The following is a 16,868-nucleotide window of genomic DNA, read 5'->3' as shown; positions in this document are numbered from 1 at the left end:
TTAGAAAATTCTCAGCCTATCTCTATTGCAAACGGTGAGAAAGCTTGCTCTGAAGAGAGCACTAAGGGTGTGGCTGAACAACCGTCTGATAAAGAGATCACGGGTATAACGCATAGACTTAATCAGCTATCTCAACAGAGGCCGGGAAGAGAGGTGGGATTATGAGCAGCAAAGACACCGCCAATATGAACTAAAGGGGAAAGATAAAGCAGGACAGAATGAAGGAAGGTTGTCAGGACAAGACCCCAGAGCTATTCAGTGGCAAACACGCACTGTTCTTCAAGGAAAGGGAAGAATGATCCGCAGGCGATTCAGAGAGCATCTGGGCTGCCACTCTGAGCGCAGGCCCAGGGGGCAAGTCTGCTTCCTGTTAGTTTCAGAGGGCAGGGCCACTGCAGAGAGCTGTGTGGGGTTATGCTGCCATCCCAGTGGACCTGGAAGGTGGGACGCGGAGCCAAATAGGATTATTCTGAAACCTTAAAATATAATGGAATTTGCCTTGCTAAGTTCAGGGCTTGCTTGGGACCCATCACCACTTTCTTCCAATCTCTCCCTTCTGGAATGGGAATGTCTATCCTGTGCCTGTTCACCACTATAGTTTGGAAGCACATAACTTGTCTGGTTTCACAGGTTCACAGCTGGAGAGGAATCTTGCCTCAGGATGAATCATACCTCGAGTATTACCCAAAAGTGCTTTAGATGATATTTAGATGAGCCTTTGGACTTTAGAGTTGATGCTGGAATGAGGTAAGACTTTGGGGGCTGTTTGAATGGAATGAATGTATTTTGCATGTGATAAGGGCATGAATTTGGGGAGTAAGGGGTGGAATGCTATGGACTGAACTGTGTTCCCCCAAAATTCATGCACTGAAGCCCTCACTGTGACTGTATTCAACGATAGGGCTTTTAGGAGGCCATTAAGGTTAAATGAAGTCATAAGGGTGGGGCCTTAATCCAATAGGATTTGTGTTCTTATAAGAAGAGGAAGAGAGACCAGAGTTTGCTCCCTCTCTCCACCATGTGAGGACACAGAGAGAAGGCAGCTGTCGGCAAGCCAGGAAAAGCAAACGAAACCCTTCAGGCCTTGATCTTGGACTTCCCAGCTTCCAGAACTGTGAGAAGTTTCTGTTAAGCCACCAAGTCTGTGGTCTAGGTTATGGCAGCCTAAGTGGACTCCACACTCTCTATGCCTCAGTTTCTCCATCTGTAAAGCAAGGATCGTTGTGCCTATCTTGCAGGACTGTTATGAGAACAAACTAACATATGTAAAGTATGGAGAAGAGGCCCATTTATTAAGTGCTAGGTCTTGGTGAGCAGTCGTTATGACGACGGCTGTCTGTGCTCAAGCTGCTTGAGCTTGCCCGGAGGCGCCATATGGCCCTAGCTGGGTGCATGAAATTGAGAAAGTAGAGTCAAGTAAATTTGTGACAGGCAAGGCCATTTAAAGGGTAATTGTTAAACTTTGAATTATGACAATTTTTTTTTTTAAAGAGACTCTAAAACTTTCAAGACTGCATTTATTTGTCTGTAGAAGATAGCCCTGGGCCAGCCTTTTCACTTTGCATACTTGAGGGAACCTGAAACAGAAGAGAGCCCATCGTAAATGGCTAACAGACAGTTTAAAAACAAACAAAAAATTAGTTAGTAATCAAAGATGTTTACATTTAAAGATACCATTTTTTGTCCATTACAATTCTATCATTTTAATAGATCTCATCGTTGGCAAGGATATGAAGGGCTTGGCACTCTTACATAGCTGGTAGTATTATAAACTGGAACCAAGTGGGACTTCCCTGGTGGCGCAGTGATTAAGAATCCGCCTGCCAATGCAGGGGACAACGGGTTCGAGCCTTGGTCCGGGAAGATCCCACATGCTGTGGAGCAACTAAGCCCGTGCGCCAAAACTACTGATCCTGCGCTCTAGAGCCCGCAAGCCGCAGCTACTGAGCCCGCGTGCCACAACTACTGAGGCTGTGCTCTAGAGCCTGTGAGCCACAATTACTGAAGCCCACACGCCTACAGCCCGTGCTCCGCAACAAGAGAAGCCACCGCAATGAGAATCCTGTGCACCGCAACGAAGAGTAGCCCCTGCTCGCTGCAACTAGAGAAAGCCCGCGCACAGCAACAAAGACCCAGTGCAGCCAAAAATAAATAAATAAGTAAATAAATTTATGTAAAAAAAAAAAATTGGCACCAAGTCACAGATTGTACCTACCTGTGACTCAGTTCTACTTCTGGGAATCTATCCTAAAAACAAAATGAAATACAAAAAACAGCTAAACACAACAGGTTGAGAACAAAAAACTGAAAACAAATGTCCAACAATTAGAAAACTGTCCCATTTAATGAACCATTAAAACTTGTTATAAAGACTATATAATAACCTCCAAACATGCCAATGATAGAATAAGAAAACAACATACAATGTTATACACCTTATGATAATTTCTTAATTCAGTTGTAGGAAAAAATTTTGCCAGCATAGTAGTAGATTTCTATCTGTGGCTTTTTTAAGATGGTAAGATCACCCTGGGCTTCTCAATTTTCTGAAATCTCAACTTAAATCCATGAGCTAAAAAAATAAAGTCACTCAAATCCTGGTCAGGCACTTCAGAAATGGAAACCTGGATGTATATTAATATGAAATACTGCAAGCAAATGCTTTAATTTAGCTTTAAAAAACATTTATTTACTTCCTAGTCCACTCATTTACATTTCAAGGGTGAGCTCTGTTAGAATGAAAGACCATTAAAAGGTTTAACACTATTTCCCCACATCTCCCAGGCCCAACCCTTTGTCCACGCACTGGATGTCGGGCCAGTTACTTAACTTCATTCCTTAGTTTCCTGACATGTAAAATGGGCATAACTGTTTGTACGTCACAGGACAGCTGTGAAAATTAAATAGGTTATTACGTATAAACTGCCAGGAATAGTGCCTGGCACAAAGTAAGTATCAATATCTATTGTTTCTGATCTTGAACAAGTCTTTTCACAATACATGTCATCAAGCTTTCTTTGTTTTGAGTTCAAATTTAGCTTTAGAAGTTTTATTTAAAAATTTTAAAACTTCTTACACAACCAGAATGTTCTAAACCTAGAAGACAATTCATGTATTGCTGTGTTTACCTAGAAGGTTAAAGGATAATTTCATCTTATCAGCGTACAGTCCAGTGTATTACAGATTGTTGTCTTAGTTTCTTTTTTTTTTTTAAGTTAGCTGGGAAATTCCAGGATTGTAATATTTAAGTATCGGAATACAAAAACTCGAAGTTCATGGATGTTGTCTTATTCTCACAGTTCACTTAAAAATGTTGGCCTCATCTAAGTCAAGGAGTTGAAGGCCCAAGAAGAAGGGCGTCTGAGGAATAGACACCCAGCCTGCAGTTCAGCAACTTTAATAAGGTGGGTGTAACTCCTGCTGTTGGTTGTGTAGCTGGATAATCTGACATACTATCCAGTGTACCCTTCCCTCCACCCACTGAGTCAAGGCTGGGGGGTGGAGTGACGGGGCGGGAAGGGATGGATAGATACCGACCAGAAGTCCTCAGAGTTCATTTCCAAGCTTAACAACAGTCTGAAAAGCAAGACTCTCATTTGAAAGAGGCCAACTTTGTTAAAAGGGAGAGCTCCGGTGGGCAGAGCTCAGATGGCTGTTCATGGGGTGTCACAGTGCAGGGAGGAGGCAAGATATGCCAGCGGAAAGCCTACCACAACCGAGACGGAGATGAGATTGAAACAGCGGGAGGTGGTTCCTCAGGGAGGACGGACCAGTGTGTAGAAGCTGCCTGACCCCTGGGAAGGGTCCTGTACTGTGCCATCCCGGCCTTGACCAGGGGACGGGGGAGAGTTCCAAAGGTAACAGAACCCAGGAAAGGCAAAGTAGAATCTGAGGAAAGCAAGGATCAGTACCCACTTCTCAGGATATGGTCTCTCAGAGGAGCTGGTGAGCACTGGCTGAGGGACATCCTTAGGAACATGGGCCTGAGGGCAGCCGTACAGCCCATCTGGGGCGGGAAGGCTGGGGATACGAGAAGAGGCCTGGGTTCTGCATGGCGTGGCTTAGACAAGAGAAGCCACAGGGGGGCCATGGACACCCACAGTGGATGTCAGCTCAACCACACCCAAGATCAGGGGCCAGAGAACCAGCTGGGCCACAGGTGGGGCAACACACGAGGCTCCCACCACAGCCTCTGGAGTGTACATGCTCCTCATGGTACCAGAGGAGGGGCAGAGGGAGGAGGGAGATCACTTAGGAGGCAAAGGAGCCCCCACACGGAATATTCTGAACGCTGAACTGACTCGGCTTTACTCAAAGAAGACAGGCCTTCACGGGGCAAGATAAAGAGTTCTCCCACCATCTGCGTCATGAGGGGTTCTCAAGAACAAGTGGAGAACAGTGTAGAAAGTAAAGTGGCATTTCTTCCCATCTAAACTGTGCTCTCATTGTTAATACTGCTTCAGTGTGTGAAAGTCCAGCCAGGACCCAGAGATCAGAATCCAGCCTTGTGGCCACAGCCTCACTGCCTCCTGTCTGGAGGGAAAGCCACACAGATGATCTTACAGCAAATGAAGCTCATTCTGAGCAGGGCTTTGGCCACAAAGCCCCATGTGGTCTGTCTCCTCTCCTGGGGACCTGGCCCAGATAGCATGATGCAGGGGGACTCTGCCCCTCGGTGCCTCTCACCTCAGAGCAACCCCAGCGAGGCAGGTGCCCCAGGCCTGTCTTCTACACCAGAGGCACTGGAAGGACGACTCCTGGAGGGAAAAACCTTCCAAAAAGGAAGAGAGCGATCCAAAGAGGACCGGAAGAGTTCTGAAAAATAATTGAGTCGTATTTCTAATCCCTTTACCCTCCCACTAAAAGATCTACCTTTAATACTGTGTCTTTGGCGTACATTTTATCCCTGATCTGCTCTGGATAGCCCCGGAATTAGAACAGGGGAGAAGGTGGCAGGTGGGAGGATACACTGACCTCCCTCAGGGGCGGGTTTATGTGGTCCGAGCATTTGGTGGTTTTCTGCTGACCCAAAGGAGCTGTCTGTCTCCAGGGAGGTCCCACAGCACATCAGAGAAGTCCTGCCTCTAAGGACCCTCTCAGAGAAGGGTCTTTGAGAGATCCTTCCATCCAATTCTTGCCATTCTCTTCCTTGTTCATGTGGGACCAATGAGGTGGATCTTTCATAAAACTCATATATATAATAATCCCTCCAAAAGTCCACAAGAATAGAAGAGCACTAACTTCAATTTATTTAATCACCAGACCCATTATGTGTCAGACAAATGGAAATTGCTGGCTTTCTCAAATGATTCTCAGCTCACGGACAGACCCAGGAGCACATACCACATAGAGATCTCCTCAAACACACCAAGCTTCACGTCACACACACTCACATGCATACACACAGGCAAAACCCACTTCCATGATTGATTCAATCTTTTGTCCCCATAGAAGAATCTGAGTTACGACAAAAGAAATCTCCCTCTCTTATTTTCACAAAGAAATAAGGATGTGTCTTCCCTGTAACATTTTCATCTTACTTGATCAGATTGGGCCTTAAGGGTCTTCCTTGGGTGCTGGTTGGAGCTCTTCCTAAGTAGCTGTAGCCTGGGGAACACTCCACCAGAGGTGGCATTACTCCAAAGTTAGATGGATCCTGTCCTGCGTGCACCACATCTCACCTTCCCAAAGTTCCAGACAGAATGACCAGCATTCATTTCATCAGAGCACCAACCCCTAAACCCCCGAAGTTCAGAAAACAATAACGTCCCAGAGCCAAATGCAACCACTCGTGCAGCCTTTCCTCTGTGCCCAGTGCCCTGGGTCCAGTACGGCAAAATTAAATGCCTACACTGGAGATGCAGCAAGAGGGGGTGGGGACTGACCAACCAAAGAGCACCTACCCCATCAAAAGGGAAGTTCAACTTTTTAAAACTCATCAGAATATGCCCACTAGGCCACAAGTAAATACTGGGGCAGATGAAAGTGATTCCCAAGGATAAGCCTAGACCTACCCCCTGTCCCGCCACACACACACACACACACACACACACACACACACACACACACACACACGCTCTACTATGGTGGAATTTTTGCTATCACACATAACCACTACCTGGAGGAAACGTGAGATGGAAGACAGAACATAGTGCTTCAGGGCTTTCTCAGGAAGCTAATAAATTCATCCCAACTAGCCAGACCATCTCATTTCAGAGCTTAAATTGCTATTAGAAGAAATGTCCCCAGTGGTTAATTTCACACACAGATGACCACAGCCTGAAGGAGGGGTCGAGGAAATCTACCACCCACCAGGCTTCCTTCTCTCAGAAACTCTTCCCAAGGAACGCTCCCATGACAGGCCAAAATTCAGAGGTGTACAATGGAGGCACACCCAGGTCCCGTAATAGGCACCTACGATCATGCATATAACGCTTTCCAGAGCTCCTCTGGCCCCAGCACAACTGGCATCTCACTTCAACACTGAGGGGGGTCTGTGTCCAGGGACACAGTCTCTACAGGATGACAGGCAACTCTGAGCAAAATTCAGAGCCTTGCATGATGTGAAATGCCCAAGCCATAGCCACGGTGACAAATAGAAGGAATAAACAATGGTGGGTTAGTGAACATCTTGCCACCCAGTAATGTCTAATCCCAAAAGAACAAAATCCTACACCTTGAAAGTCCAATTTTAAACAAGCCTCCCTGGACCTTGACATTAATCCCTATCCCTACCAAGGCCAGAGGCATGGCTGGCCCACGTCCTCTCCATCCACGCACACACTTATTTGCTGATTCGGTCCCCAAGTGAACCCGCTCTGGCCCGAGCAGTTCATCTCCCGTCCTGCCATCAGCAGATTCTTATGTGCTTCACTGGGGATTTTGCCTCTCAGGAATGTTGTTGATATTGCGCAGCCTTTTCTGACCACACCCCCAAGTCCCTCCAAATGCCCATCTCTACCAGCACCAGATTCCACTCCTCAGAGATCCTCTCCAAGAGCAGGAAGAAGGGTGCCATTCCTGCAAACTGAAGCTGGAGGGGACCTGCCTCCCAAATCCTGAGCCCCTCTGTATATGAGCATTTCAGTCCAATGTGCCACATCGGCTGTCCCCAGGTCTCCAGTTAGGGTATCTGGGCAGATCCTGAAACCCTATGTAGTTGCCCTTCAAATAAATGGGAATGACCCCTTATGACGATTGTTTGGCAAATAGAGACCAGTCTGAGCTTTGTTTCCTTGGCCCCTTTATCTTGATCCATCCTAGAGAGGGTTATCATGGAGGGGCAGCCTGTCATGGGTGTTGTTATGGGCTGAACTGTGGTCCCCAAAATACAATGGAAGTCCTAACCCCCAGTACCTGTGACTGTATTTGGAGTTAGGACCCTTAAAGAGGTGATTAAGTTAAAATGAGGCCATTAGGGTGGGCCCTAATCCAATCTGACTGGTGTCCTTATAAGAGGAGGAAATTTGGACACATAGAGGAGAGACACCAGGGCAAGCACACACCCAGGAAAGGCCATCTGCAAGCCAAGGAGAGAGGCCTCAGAAGAAACCAAACTTGCCAACACCTTGATGTTAGACTTCCAGCCTCCAGAACTGTGAGAAATAAATTTCTGCTGTTTAAGCCACTCAGTCTGTGTACTTTGTTACGGCAGCTCTAACAGAACAACTACAGGTACTAAAGCCCAAGAGGGGTAAGGAGAACAGCCATGCAGGGAGGAGATGGTATGGAGATGGGAGGTGAGTTACCCACTGCATGTCCTTGAGGAAAGTGATTCCAAGGCTGGAAAAGTACAAGATGCTCGAGCTTGGACCATCTTCTGCCAGAAAGGAAGTGATCAAAGAATGATGGTGACATTCAAGTGGAAAGGCAGCCCACTTACAAGGGCCATCACTGGCCACAAGGAGGACAGTTTGAGTAACAAAATAAGTCATGATATTATATGATGATGTAATAATCCACTGAATGGAAAACCACATGTCTATAGTATTAAAAAGTTAATATAGAAACAACCAAAATGTTCTACAATAATCATTAAACTGTGGCACATCCATCCCATGAACTAATACTCACCAATAAAAAGGCAGAACAGACTACTGACACAATAACTTGGATGATTTAAAGCACATTGTGAAAAATAAATAAAGCACATTGTGCTGAGTTTAAAAAGGCCAGTCTCTAAAGGTTATGCACTGTATGATTCCACTTATACAAAATTCTCAAAATGATAAATTAGAGAGATGGAGACCAGATTAGTGGTTGCAGGGGTTAGGGAGAGTGGAGGAGTAGGGGCAGTGGGTGGGTGTGACTATAAAGGGTAGCATGTGGGGCAGCTTTATGGTGATGGTTCCACAAAACTACATATGCGATCAAATGACATGGAGGGCTTCCCTGGTGGCGCAGTGGTTGGGAGTCCACCTGCCGATGCAGGAGACGTGGGCTCGTGCCCCGGTCCGGGACGATCCCACATGCCGTGGAACGGCTGGGCCCGTGAGCCATGGCCACTGAGCCTGCACGTCCGGAGCCTGTGCTCCGCAATGGGAGAGGCCACAACAGTGAGAGGCCCGCGTACCGCAAAAAAATAAAATAAAATAAAAATGACATGGAACTATACACACATAATACCAATATCGACTTTCTGGTTTTGATATTGTACTATAGTTACATAAGATGCAGCCATGGGGGGAAACTGAGTTAAAGGCAATAGGGGACTTCTCTGTTGCAAAATAAAAAGTTTAATAGAATGTTTGATGGGCCTTCCCTGGTGGTCCAGTGGCTAAGACTCAGCACTCCCAATGCAGGGGACCTGGGTTCAATCCCTGTTCAGGGAACTAGATCCCACATGACGCAACTAAGACCAGGCCCAGCCAAATAAATAAATATTTTAAAAATAAAACAATAGCTATCACTTTAAGAAAAAAAATAGAATGTTTGATGAATAATGAGATCTCTAGATAATTTCAAAGCACCTTCGCACAAAATACAGATTAATTACAAAAGAAAAGGGCTAACTTTAAAGTGGAAAGGCCTGGAAGTCACTACGTTAAGCACATGATCAAAGTGAATATCCTTACTAATGGGACAAATCAAAATCTGCCCCCCTTTGACAGGGTGCAATGAGTAGAAAACCACAGCACTTCCATATTGCTGCCAAAGATGCATATCTGAATCTAATCAGGAGGAAATAGACAAGCCCGGATCAAGAAACATTCTACAAAACAACTGGCCTGTAATCTTCAGATGTGTCCAGGTCATAAAAATTACCTGAAGACCAAGGAATTTTTCCAGGTAAAAGGAGGCAAAAGGCAAGGGACAACTAAACGCAATGCATGATTCTTAACTGGGTCCTTTTGCTAGAAAGGACATTTCAAGACTGTTGGTGCTACTTGAATGGGGCCTGAGGATTACATGACTGTAATGCCACATAATCTCCTGATTTAATGGCTGCACTGTGGTCATACAGGTGAACGTCCCCATTTCCCATTTGAAGGAAATGCATGCTGACGTCATTAGGGGCGATGGCCATCAGGTTGGCAAATTACTCTCAAATGGATCAGGGAAAAAGTTCTTTGTACTATACTTGCAACTTTTCTTAAGTTGATTTTTTTCAGAATAAATGTTTTTAATTTTTTAAATGAATGATCTGAATGTCAAAGAATGAGAAACCCCTGACAAAACTGATGAAATCCTAAAATCCTTCTGCAAAAACTGGCACTCTTTACCTTCAGGCCTTGGAAGTCACACTTGACAGAAGTTATACACATACGTAAAAAATCTCAAATACGTGATTCTCTGTTCATTCTAAGAATTAGCACACTCTTCCAATTAACACCTTAGACGTGGTTAGCTAAAAGACTAAAAATTGAGTGTTGTGTTCCCTTTTTAAAACATTTCCAGCCAGAACTTTCCTGTTTCCTACTAGAAAATGATGGTCCCCACTTTAAATCAAGTTACCATAAGTTGGCAAATTCAATGATCAATTATCCTTGGAAAAGCAGGACTTCCGTTGTACATCCTTGGCGCTGGCACAGGCCTGCTCTGTACCAGGCCCAAGGGGACTGGCTGGAAGGACTAGCCAGGCACCTCACTGTGAGAATGACATGGTGATACCTACCTGATAGGGACCAGTGAGGATTAAGTGCAAGCAAGATTCTTGCCTTAATATCTAACACACTAAAACCACATTTGGGGAAGCATTACCATTACTAACTTAGACAGCCAGGTTCAAGGTTCAGTTCACTCTTCTCCTTTTCAGTTTCGCTCTTTGTTCTCAGTCATTCCCTGTCAGCTCATGTAATAGAATAGGAATTCTATATCCTAAGAGTTGACTGGAGAGGGAAGTTTTAAATCTCAAGTGGCCAGAACTGGAAAATCTAGACTGAGCATGTGCACAAGTGGGATCCTTAGAAAACAGTAATCAAATCGGAAACGAGGCCAGCCAGTCAGCAGAGAGCCTGTAAGACCTCAAACCACAGCGGGGCATTGGCAAGAGCCAAGTGAGAAAACCCAGACCACTTGTTGCAAACAGAATGACAATGCCTGGGGCCCATTGTTGACTGCTCACCAATCAGTACTGACTGCTTCAGAAAGAGAAAAGCAAGTACCGTATGCTAACACATATATATGGGATCTAAAAAAAAAAAAAAAAAAGGTCATGAAGAACCTAGGGGCAGGACGGGAATAAAGATGCAGACCTACTAGAGAATGGACTTGAGGATATGGGGAGGGGGGAGGGTAAGCTGTGACAAAGTGAGAGAGTGGCATGGACATATATATACTACCAAATGTAAAACCGATAGCTAGTGGGAAGCAGCCGCATAGCACAGGGAGATCAGCTCGGTGCTTTGTGACCACCTAGAGGGGTAGGATAGGGAGGGTGGGAGGGAGGGAGACGCAAGAGGGAAGAGATATGGGGATATATGTAGAGCTGGTTCACTTTGCTATAAAGCAGAAACTAACACACAATTGTAAAGCAATTATACTCCAATAAAGATGTTAAAAAATAAATACTGATTGCTCATGGCGTGGCAAGCAGACTTAATAAAGTCCAAGTGAACACTGACATGCCAGGTACTATGCTAGACACTCTGCTGACATGATGTCATTTGAACCCCACAGTTACCTTATGTAGGTACAATTATCATTCCCATTCTACAGATGGGGAAACTGACGGTTGGAAAATTTTAGCAGCTCACTCAAGGTCACACCGCAAACAAGTGGTAAAACCAGGGTTTGAACGTCAGCATTCTGTCTCCAGAGCCTGCACTCAACTGATCTTCTAAACCACCTCCCACCACCACCCATCATTTGTTACTCCACGGCCCCCACTGTTCCTTATACCACGCTGAGCAACTTGCTTAGTCCCAGACTCCTGCAAGCCTTTCTTGTTTCAGCAGCAATCGTGTTGGAGGATGGAACAAGGGGTCTTGCTTGTGTAACACTGAGACACAGCCAGAGCAAAACGTCCACTCTCTAGACTTGGAGAAGCAGACTGCTCCAGGCAATGGCTTCCTTAGTTTGGCAAGGTAATAAGTGATAATGTTACAATAAACCCCTTTGTTATTACTTAGAAAACTCTGTCTTCCAACAAGGCCAACTTAAAAACAAATGCACGTGTGTGAGTGCGCATGTGTGTGAGTGAGCGTGTGTGTACATGGGATCACCATTCAGCTTTATGGAGGGCAAGCTACTTCTTTTTCTGGAGACCTCAGAATCCGGAAAACCTTTTGATGTATTAATTAGGGTCGTAAAAAATTAAGCTTAGGTCCCTGTTGGGTGATTTTGGAAGAGTTTCCTTCCCCTTGAGCAGCTTTCCAATTAACTTGGGAACATAATAACAGACCTTTCCAACTAGCAAACTCACCTCCCCACCTAGGTGCTTTCACACAATGATCTTGTTTCAATCATGTTTTAACATGGAAAATATCTCATGCCCAAGGGATGCATTATGAGTTTTTGGACATCAACATGACTAAGAAGAAACACTTCACCAGACTCCTGGCTGGAGAGATAACTCCCATTGTAGACATCGCCCCCTGGCGACAAGTGTGTGCCAACTCACCATTGCCGCCATCTGCCCAGGACCCTTCCTCCTCATTCTTCAAGCCCACAGCACAACCGGCGTGTGGTATATTTCTCGATAGCTCTCTAGCCAAGGACATATGTGGTTCAGAAGTATTGTTGCTACAGTTCTGATGATCTGGGTCTTGTTTCTAGAAACCATATTTAGTTGTCAAACAGTATGACAGATTTTAAAGATTTAAATCAATATATTTCAAAGTTCTAATGTACGAAATTGTATTTAAGTAATGAGGGCAATGCTTAAGTTATTATGGAAAGAAAATCATTGCTCAACAGACTGTATTTTGTTCTACTATAACCTTAAAATGTTGTGTGATTGGCAACTGCATTAAAAAGACTATAGCATGGGACAGATTCTATGTTTTATAATGAATGCAGCACAAAACAAAGCACTTCTGCTAGACAATTCACATGCAAGAAAAAACTAAGGCAGCCACCTGCACCTGTCCAGGTATTACGACCGTGCCACAACCCAGCCATCCAGTTTGGCCAGTAGGACAATCCATTCCCACCACTGCAAAATGTATCCTCCCAGTAGTCACGTAATTAGGACTAGCAGACAAGAGGAAGAAACTAAGAAGTACCATTATACACGTGGCTATTTCTGCCCTAAGTTCCTAGAACGAATACGTTTCTCTTCTCTCTACTATCTGTCCTCTTTTGTCCCTAAACAGGATCACATAGCTAATTAGAAAAGGCCTTCATGGATCTAACAACTGTTGTTCTTCCATCCTTTTGATTCTTCTCTCCAGGCTCAGACTTCCAAGTTGAATGAGCTTGAAGTCTGCCACTTCCCTCTGCTTGGATTTCAGATATTTACCAACCACATACCCTCAACGCACAGTAAGGTGACTTCCAGCCACCCCTGGCCCCCCTGCAGCTTCTCAAACAACTTCCCATGCTCAGATTCCCAAGATGCCCCCTCCCTGATTGTAGGACCCCATCTTGCTTCTCCACCTGCCCCTCTCTGATGGCTCCTCCTTTAGCACTCATTTCTAAGGCCTCTTCTCTCTTCATAGTTTACCTCCTCTGACGACTAACCCATTTTCAAGCCTTCTGCATTTGCCTCTCCATAGAATGAGCCCATGAAACCAGCCCACACCTTCCACTGCCTAATGGACACCCCTGAGCTATGTGCCCCAGTAATGGTTGTGACATCATGGTGCCTCACAGTTTACAAAGCAGGTTCACTTGTGTCGTCCCACTGGATGGTCACAAAACCCCATGAGATCAGCATCACCAGGAAATCAATGAGCTCTCCGGCAGGGTTGCCCCTCAGGGAGGGCCTCTCCCAAGGGACATCCCTCTTCCTTTCTGTGTCCTGCCTGAGGTGCGTCCTGCTGAAGGAAAGCGCTGCCGTAGAGAGGGTTTAAGGAAACTCCTCTCATGCCCCTGCTGTCAAAGTCCCAGTAAAGGCTAAGCAGTTCGGAGCTAGATGCCCTGGACAGCAACAGGAGGTAGGGATACAGATGGCCAGGAGCTTGGCTCCAAAGCTTGCACAGACCTAGATTCAGACTCCAGTTCTGACATTTCTTAGCTGTGTGGACTTTACCTGTATTTTGGCATCTTCTTCAGTAAAACCAGGATCATAAATAGGTCAAAGGACTGTATAAACTAACTAGAACGGACACATCAATTGTCTGGCACCTAGACAGGGCTCAATAAACGGTGGGTATCGCTGTTCTAACTTCTTAAACCTTTACCTCAGAGTCTTCGGCTCCTTCCAAAACATCACTGAGAACTTGTATGTATTCAGCTGCACCTTTGAGGATATCAACTTTGCTAGGCTTCCTGCTTTGGGGGAGAAATGGCACCAGCGCCTTCAGTTTGGCAAAACCACGGTTGAGATTTTTTATCTGGAAAGCAAAAAGGCACAGTGACACACAGGAAGCTAACTTGTAAGGCATCCCCCCAAACCACGGAAGGCGGTTGTGAGGGCTCGTTTCCACAGCTCTCTTGTCTGGGCGGGGAATCTAGGCAGGCACGTGCCGAAGAGCCATCGCTCCACTGGCAGTACACTTCCTGGCAAGGGGAGAGGGAGGGGCATGAACCTGGCAGCAGGGATGGATGGACTGGGAGGCGTGTCTAGGTCCACACAGACCTCCTTCTCTTCCTCTGGGAGCATCCCCACTGCAAGGTAGAGGCGGGCTGGGTAGTGCTTAAAAGCTCTGAGTCAGTACATCAGGATTTAAAACCCAACTCTACCATTTAGCTTTACAAAACTGTGTAGGATACTTCATATCGCCAAGCCTTGGTCTGTTTACCTGCAAAGTGGAAAATACTCCCCTTGTTGTGGTGTAGCTTTTCTTGTGGTGATTAAGTGACATAATTACACACCAAACACTTCCTCCTGGCACACAGAAAGTCTTCAATAAGTTGTACTAACGATAATGAATAAACTGTACAAACACTCGTCTATTCAGGTACTGTGCCAGCAACTCTTCAACCTCTTTCCCAGCAGAGTTGATGATATAGAGTCCAGAGAGTCTGCGCGTTGGCAAGACTTGAAAAGTAGAATGAAGAGCCTTTTTTCCTTCATCTCCAGGGTCTAATTCCTTGGCTCTGAAGGCCTAGAATTCTGATGATCAACCCGCCGCTGGAGGACACAGGCCCTCGAAGAACCGGTTCCCACTACACCATGAAGCCAATATACTCACTCACTTATATTGAGAGCTCCCTCCTACCCCACATCAAAGTGGGCAAAGGACATAGTCAGCCCATTCACAGCAGAACACAGTGAATGTATTTCATAAGTTTACTGGTCAGAATGTATTTCATAAGTTTATTGGTCATAAGTTTCAATAAACTTATGAAAATATTCAACTTTAATAATCAAAGAACTACAAATTAAAACAGAAATTAGATACCATTTTTCATGTACCAAGCTGGTAACATTTTTGTTTTGATTATCGTACCCAGCATAGGGGATGGAAAAAGGGAACAGTCCTATAGCCTGCAAAAGGGGATAAAAATTAATAAACTTTTCTAGAAAGCAATTGGGCAACCTGTATCAAAAGTCACAAGATCGTTTATATCCCAGTAATTCCACTTCTACTGTTTTGCTCTAAAGCAATTATCAGACATGGGCATAGATCTATGTACCAGTAAAAAGCTGCAAAAAATCATATATGCCCAACACTAGGAGACTGAATAAGTAACAGTCCATTTATATGTTGGACTATGCAGTCAAAAGCTGCTCTGCTTAGAATATGAGGAAATGCTTTTGATAACGTTAAGAGAAAAAAATACAAAGATTTGTACTAAATCATAGCACCTTTGTAAGATTATGAATACGCACAAATATAAGTAGAAAAAAGACTAGGAGGATATACACAAGAATGATAGTTCATGGTAGTTATATTTGCATTGTGGGTGTTTCCATTCCCTATTTAGTCATTTCTCTGTCTTCCAGGTGTACTAATTTCATCATTATAAAGAAAACTAAGGTCATTAGTTTTAAAATGGTAGGTAACACCAGGACCCATTCTCTGCAGAAAGCAATTCCTTCCTGGTGGGGAAAGCCCAACTTAAAATGCAAAATATCGGATCAGAATCTTGTTTGAGAGCCACATCAACACATCAGATCACAGGGTTATCATAAAGGGCTCCCAACTTTCCCTTAAGTCTTCTACACCTGCTTGGTCCTTTCTCCTCACACCCGTACCCAAACAAAGCTCCGAGTTGATTGACTGGGGCTACGTTTCTAAAGGGCCCAGGAGTGTGCAGGAACAGCCCCCAGCAGAACTTCCGCCTCAAGTCCCAGGCCGGAATGTGCGCGCACCGTCTTCCAGCGTTCGCCCTTCCCTCTCTCGGTAGCCTCTGCAGCAGCCCGACCCAAGGACTGCAAAAGGCGGAAAGGAGACGGAATCTCACAAGTTTGGGGCCCGAGTTTAGTTAGTAATACTAAAAGCTACCAGTAGATGGCGCTCCAACTCCGCCCGAGGGACCATCCCCGCGGGTGAACCCGCGTACCCGCCAGAGTGGAAAAGATCCACTTTCTGTCCCCCGCCAGGGGGTTGAGTGGGAGTCTGGGTGCACACCCAGGCTTTGTTTAAATTCTTTGTTTAAAGTAAGGAAAAGAGTAACTTCCATTAGGCTCCCTGTGCCTCGCCCTATTTGTGCTTGGAGGCAGAGCGCTGGGAAAAGGGGACCCCAAGCACCCACCCAGCGCAGGAGGTAGTGAGACGTAAGCGCACTGCCGCCTCTGAGGGTTCAAAGCGCCTGCCAGGCGGAGACGTTTCTGAAGTGGTAAGCGGCCCCCTCGGCCTTCCCCAGACCCGCTTCCCGCACCGGTCCAGGTGGGTCGCAGGTGAGGCGCCATCCCGGCGCGGGTGGAGGCGAACACGAGCGGCCCTCGGGAGGTCGAAGTCGCCCCGGGCCCCCGGGCGGGGAGTGGGCGCCCTGGGCCCCCGAAGGTGTCCGAAATGGGTGGCGGGTCTGGGGGGAGCCGGGAGGAAGGCGGCCGGGTCTCGGGACAGGGACCTCGCGGGGCCGGCGCTCACCCGCTCGCGCTCCTTGGCGTTGGCCACGCGCCGCCGCTCCAGCACCAACTGCAGGTCCTCCGTGGACGAGTAGCCGCCCGACGGCAGCCGCTTGAGCCGGCAGACGGCGGCCAACTGGGGCAACGGCCCGAACTGCTCCCGCAGCACGTCTTCCAGCACCTCGGCCGGTGGGGCCCTCAGGAGCGCCGGCGCGGCGTCCATGGCGGCGCGCGGGGGCGGGAGGCCGGGTCTTCCCGCGCGGGTACCTGGGCCACGCGGGGTCGGGGGCGGCGGCGGCCCGGCCAC

At 46.4% G+C, this 16,868-nt stretch overlaps 1 protein-coding gene across 3 annotated transcripts; it reads right to left on the bottom strand.

The window, feature by feature from the left end:
• Positions 1 to 1,514: 1,514 nt before the first annotated feature.
• FIGLA (folliculogenesis specific bHLH transcription factor) lies at positions 1,515 to 16,784 on the bottom strand (the record flags this gene model as incomplete). 3 transcript variants are annotated; one of them, XM_079941208.1, is made up of 4 exons in its annotated part: positions 1,515 to 1,577; positions 12,062 to 12,212; positions 13,785 to 13,937; positions 16,584 to 16,784. In XM_079941208.1, the coding sequence occupies 4 exons, from the start codon at positions 16,782 to 16,784 to the stop codon at positions 1,555 to 1,557; spliced, it is 528 nt and encodes a 175-aa protein (XP_079797334.1). The 3 variants fall into 3 exon arrangements, with proteins under 3 accessions (XP_079797334.1, XP_079797333.1, XP_079797332.1); XM_079941207.1 differs by lacking the exon at positions 1,515 to 1,577 and adding an exon at positions 1,773 to 2,247 and having other exon boundaries at positions 11,991 to 12,212; XM_079941206.1 differs by lacking the exon at positions 1,515 to 1,577 and having other exon boundaries at positions 11,946 to 12,212.
• Between the last annotated feature and the right edge of the window lie 84 nt (positions 16,785 to 16,868).

The sequence above is a fragment of the Stenella coeruleoalba genome, assembly GCF_951394435.1.
Source record: "Stenella coeruleoalba genome assembly, chromosome: 13".
Classification (NCBI taxonomy): domain Eukaryota; kingdom Metazoa; phylum Chordata; class Mammalia; order Artiodactyla; family Delphinidae; genus Stenella; species Stenella coeruleoalba.
The sequence above is the reverse complement of the archived record's forward strand: the minus strand, read 5'-3'. Positions and strand labels throughout refer to the sequence as shown.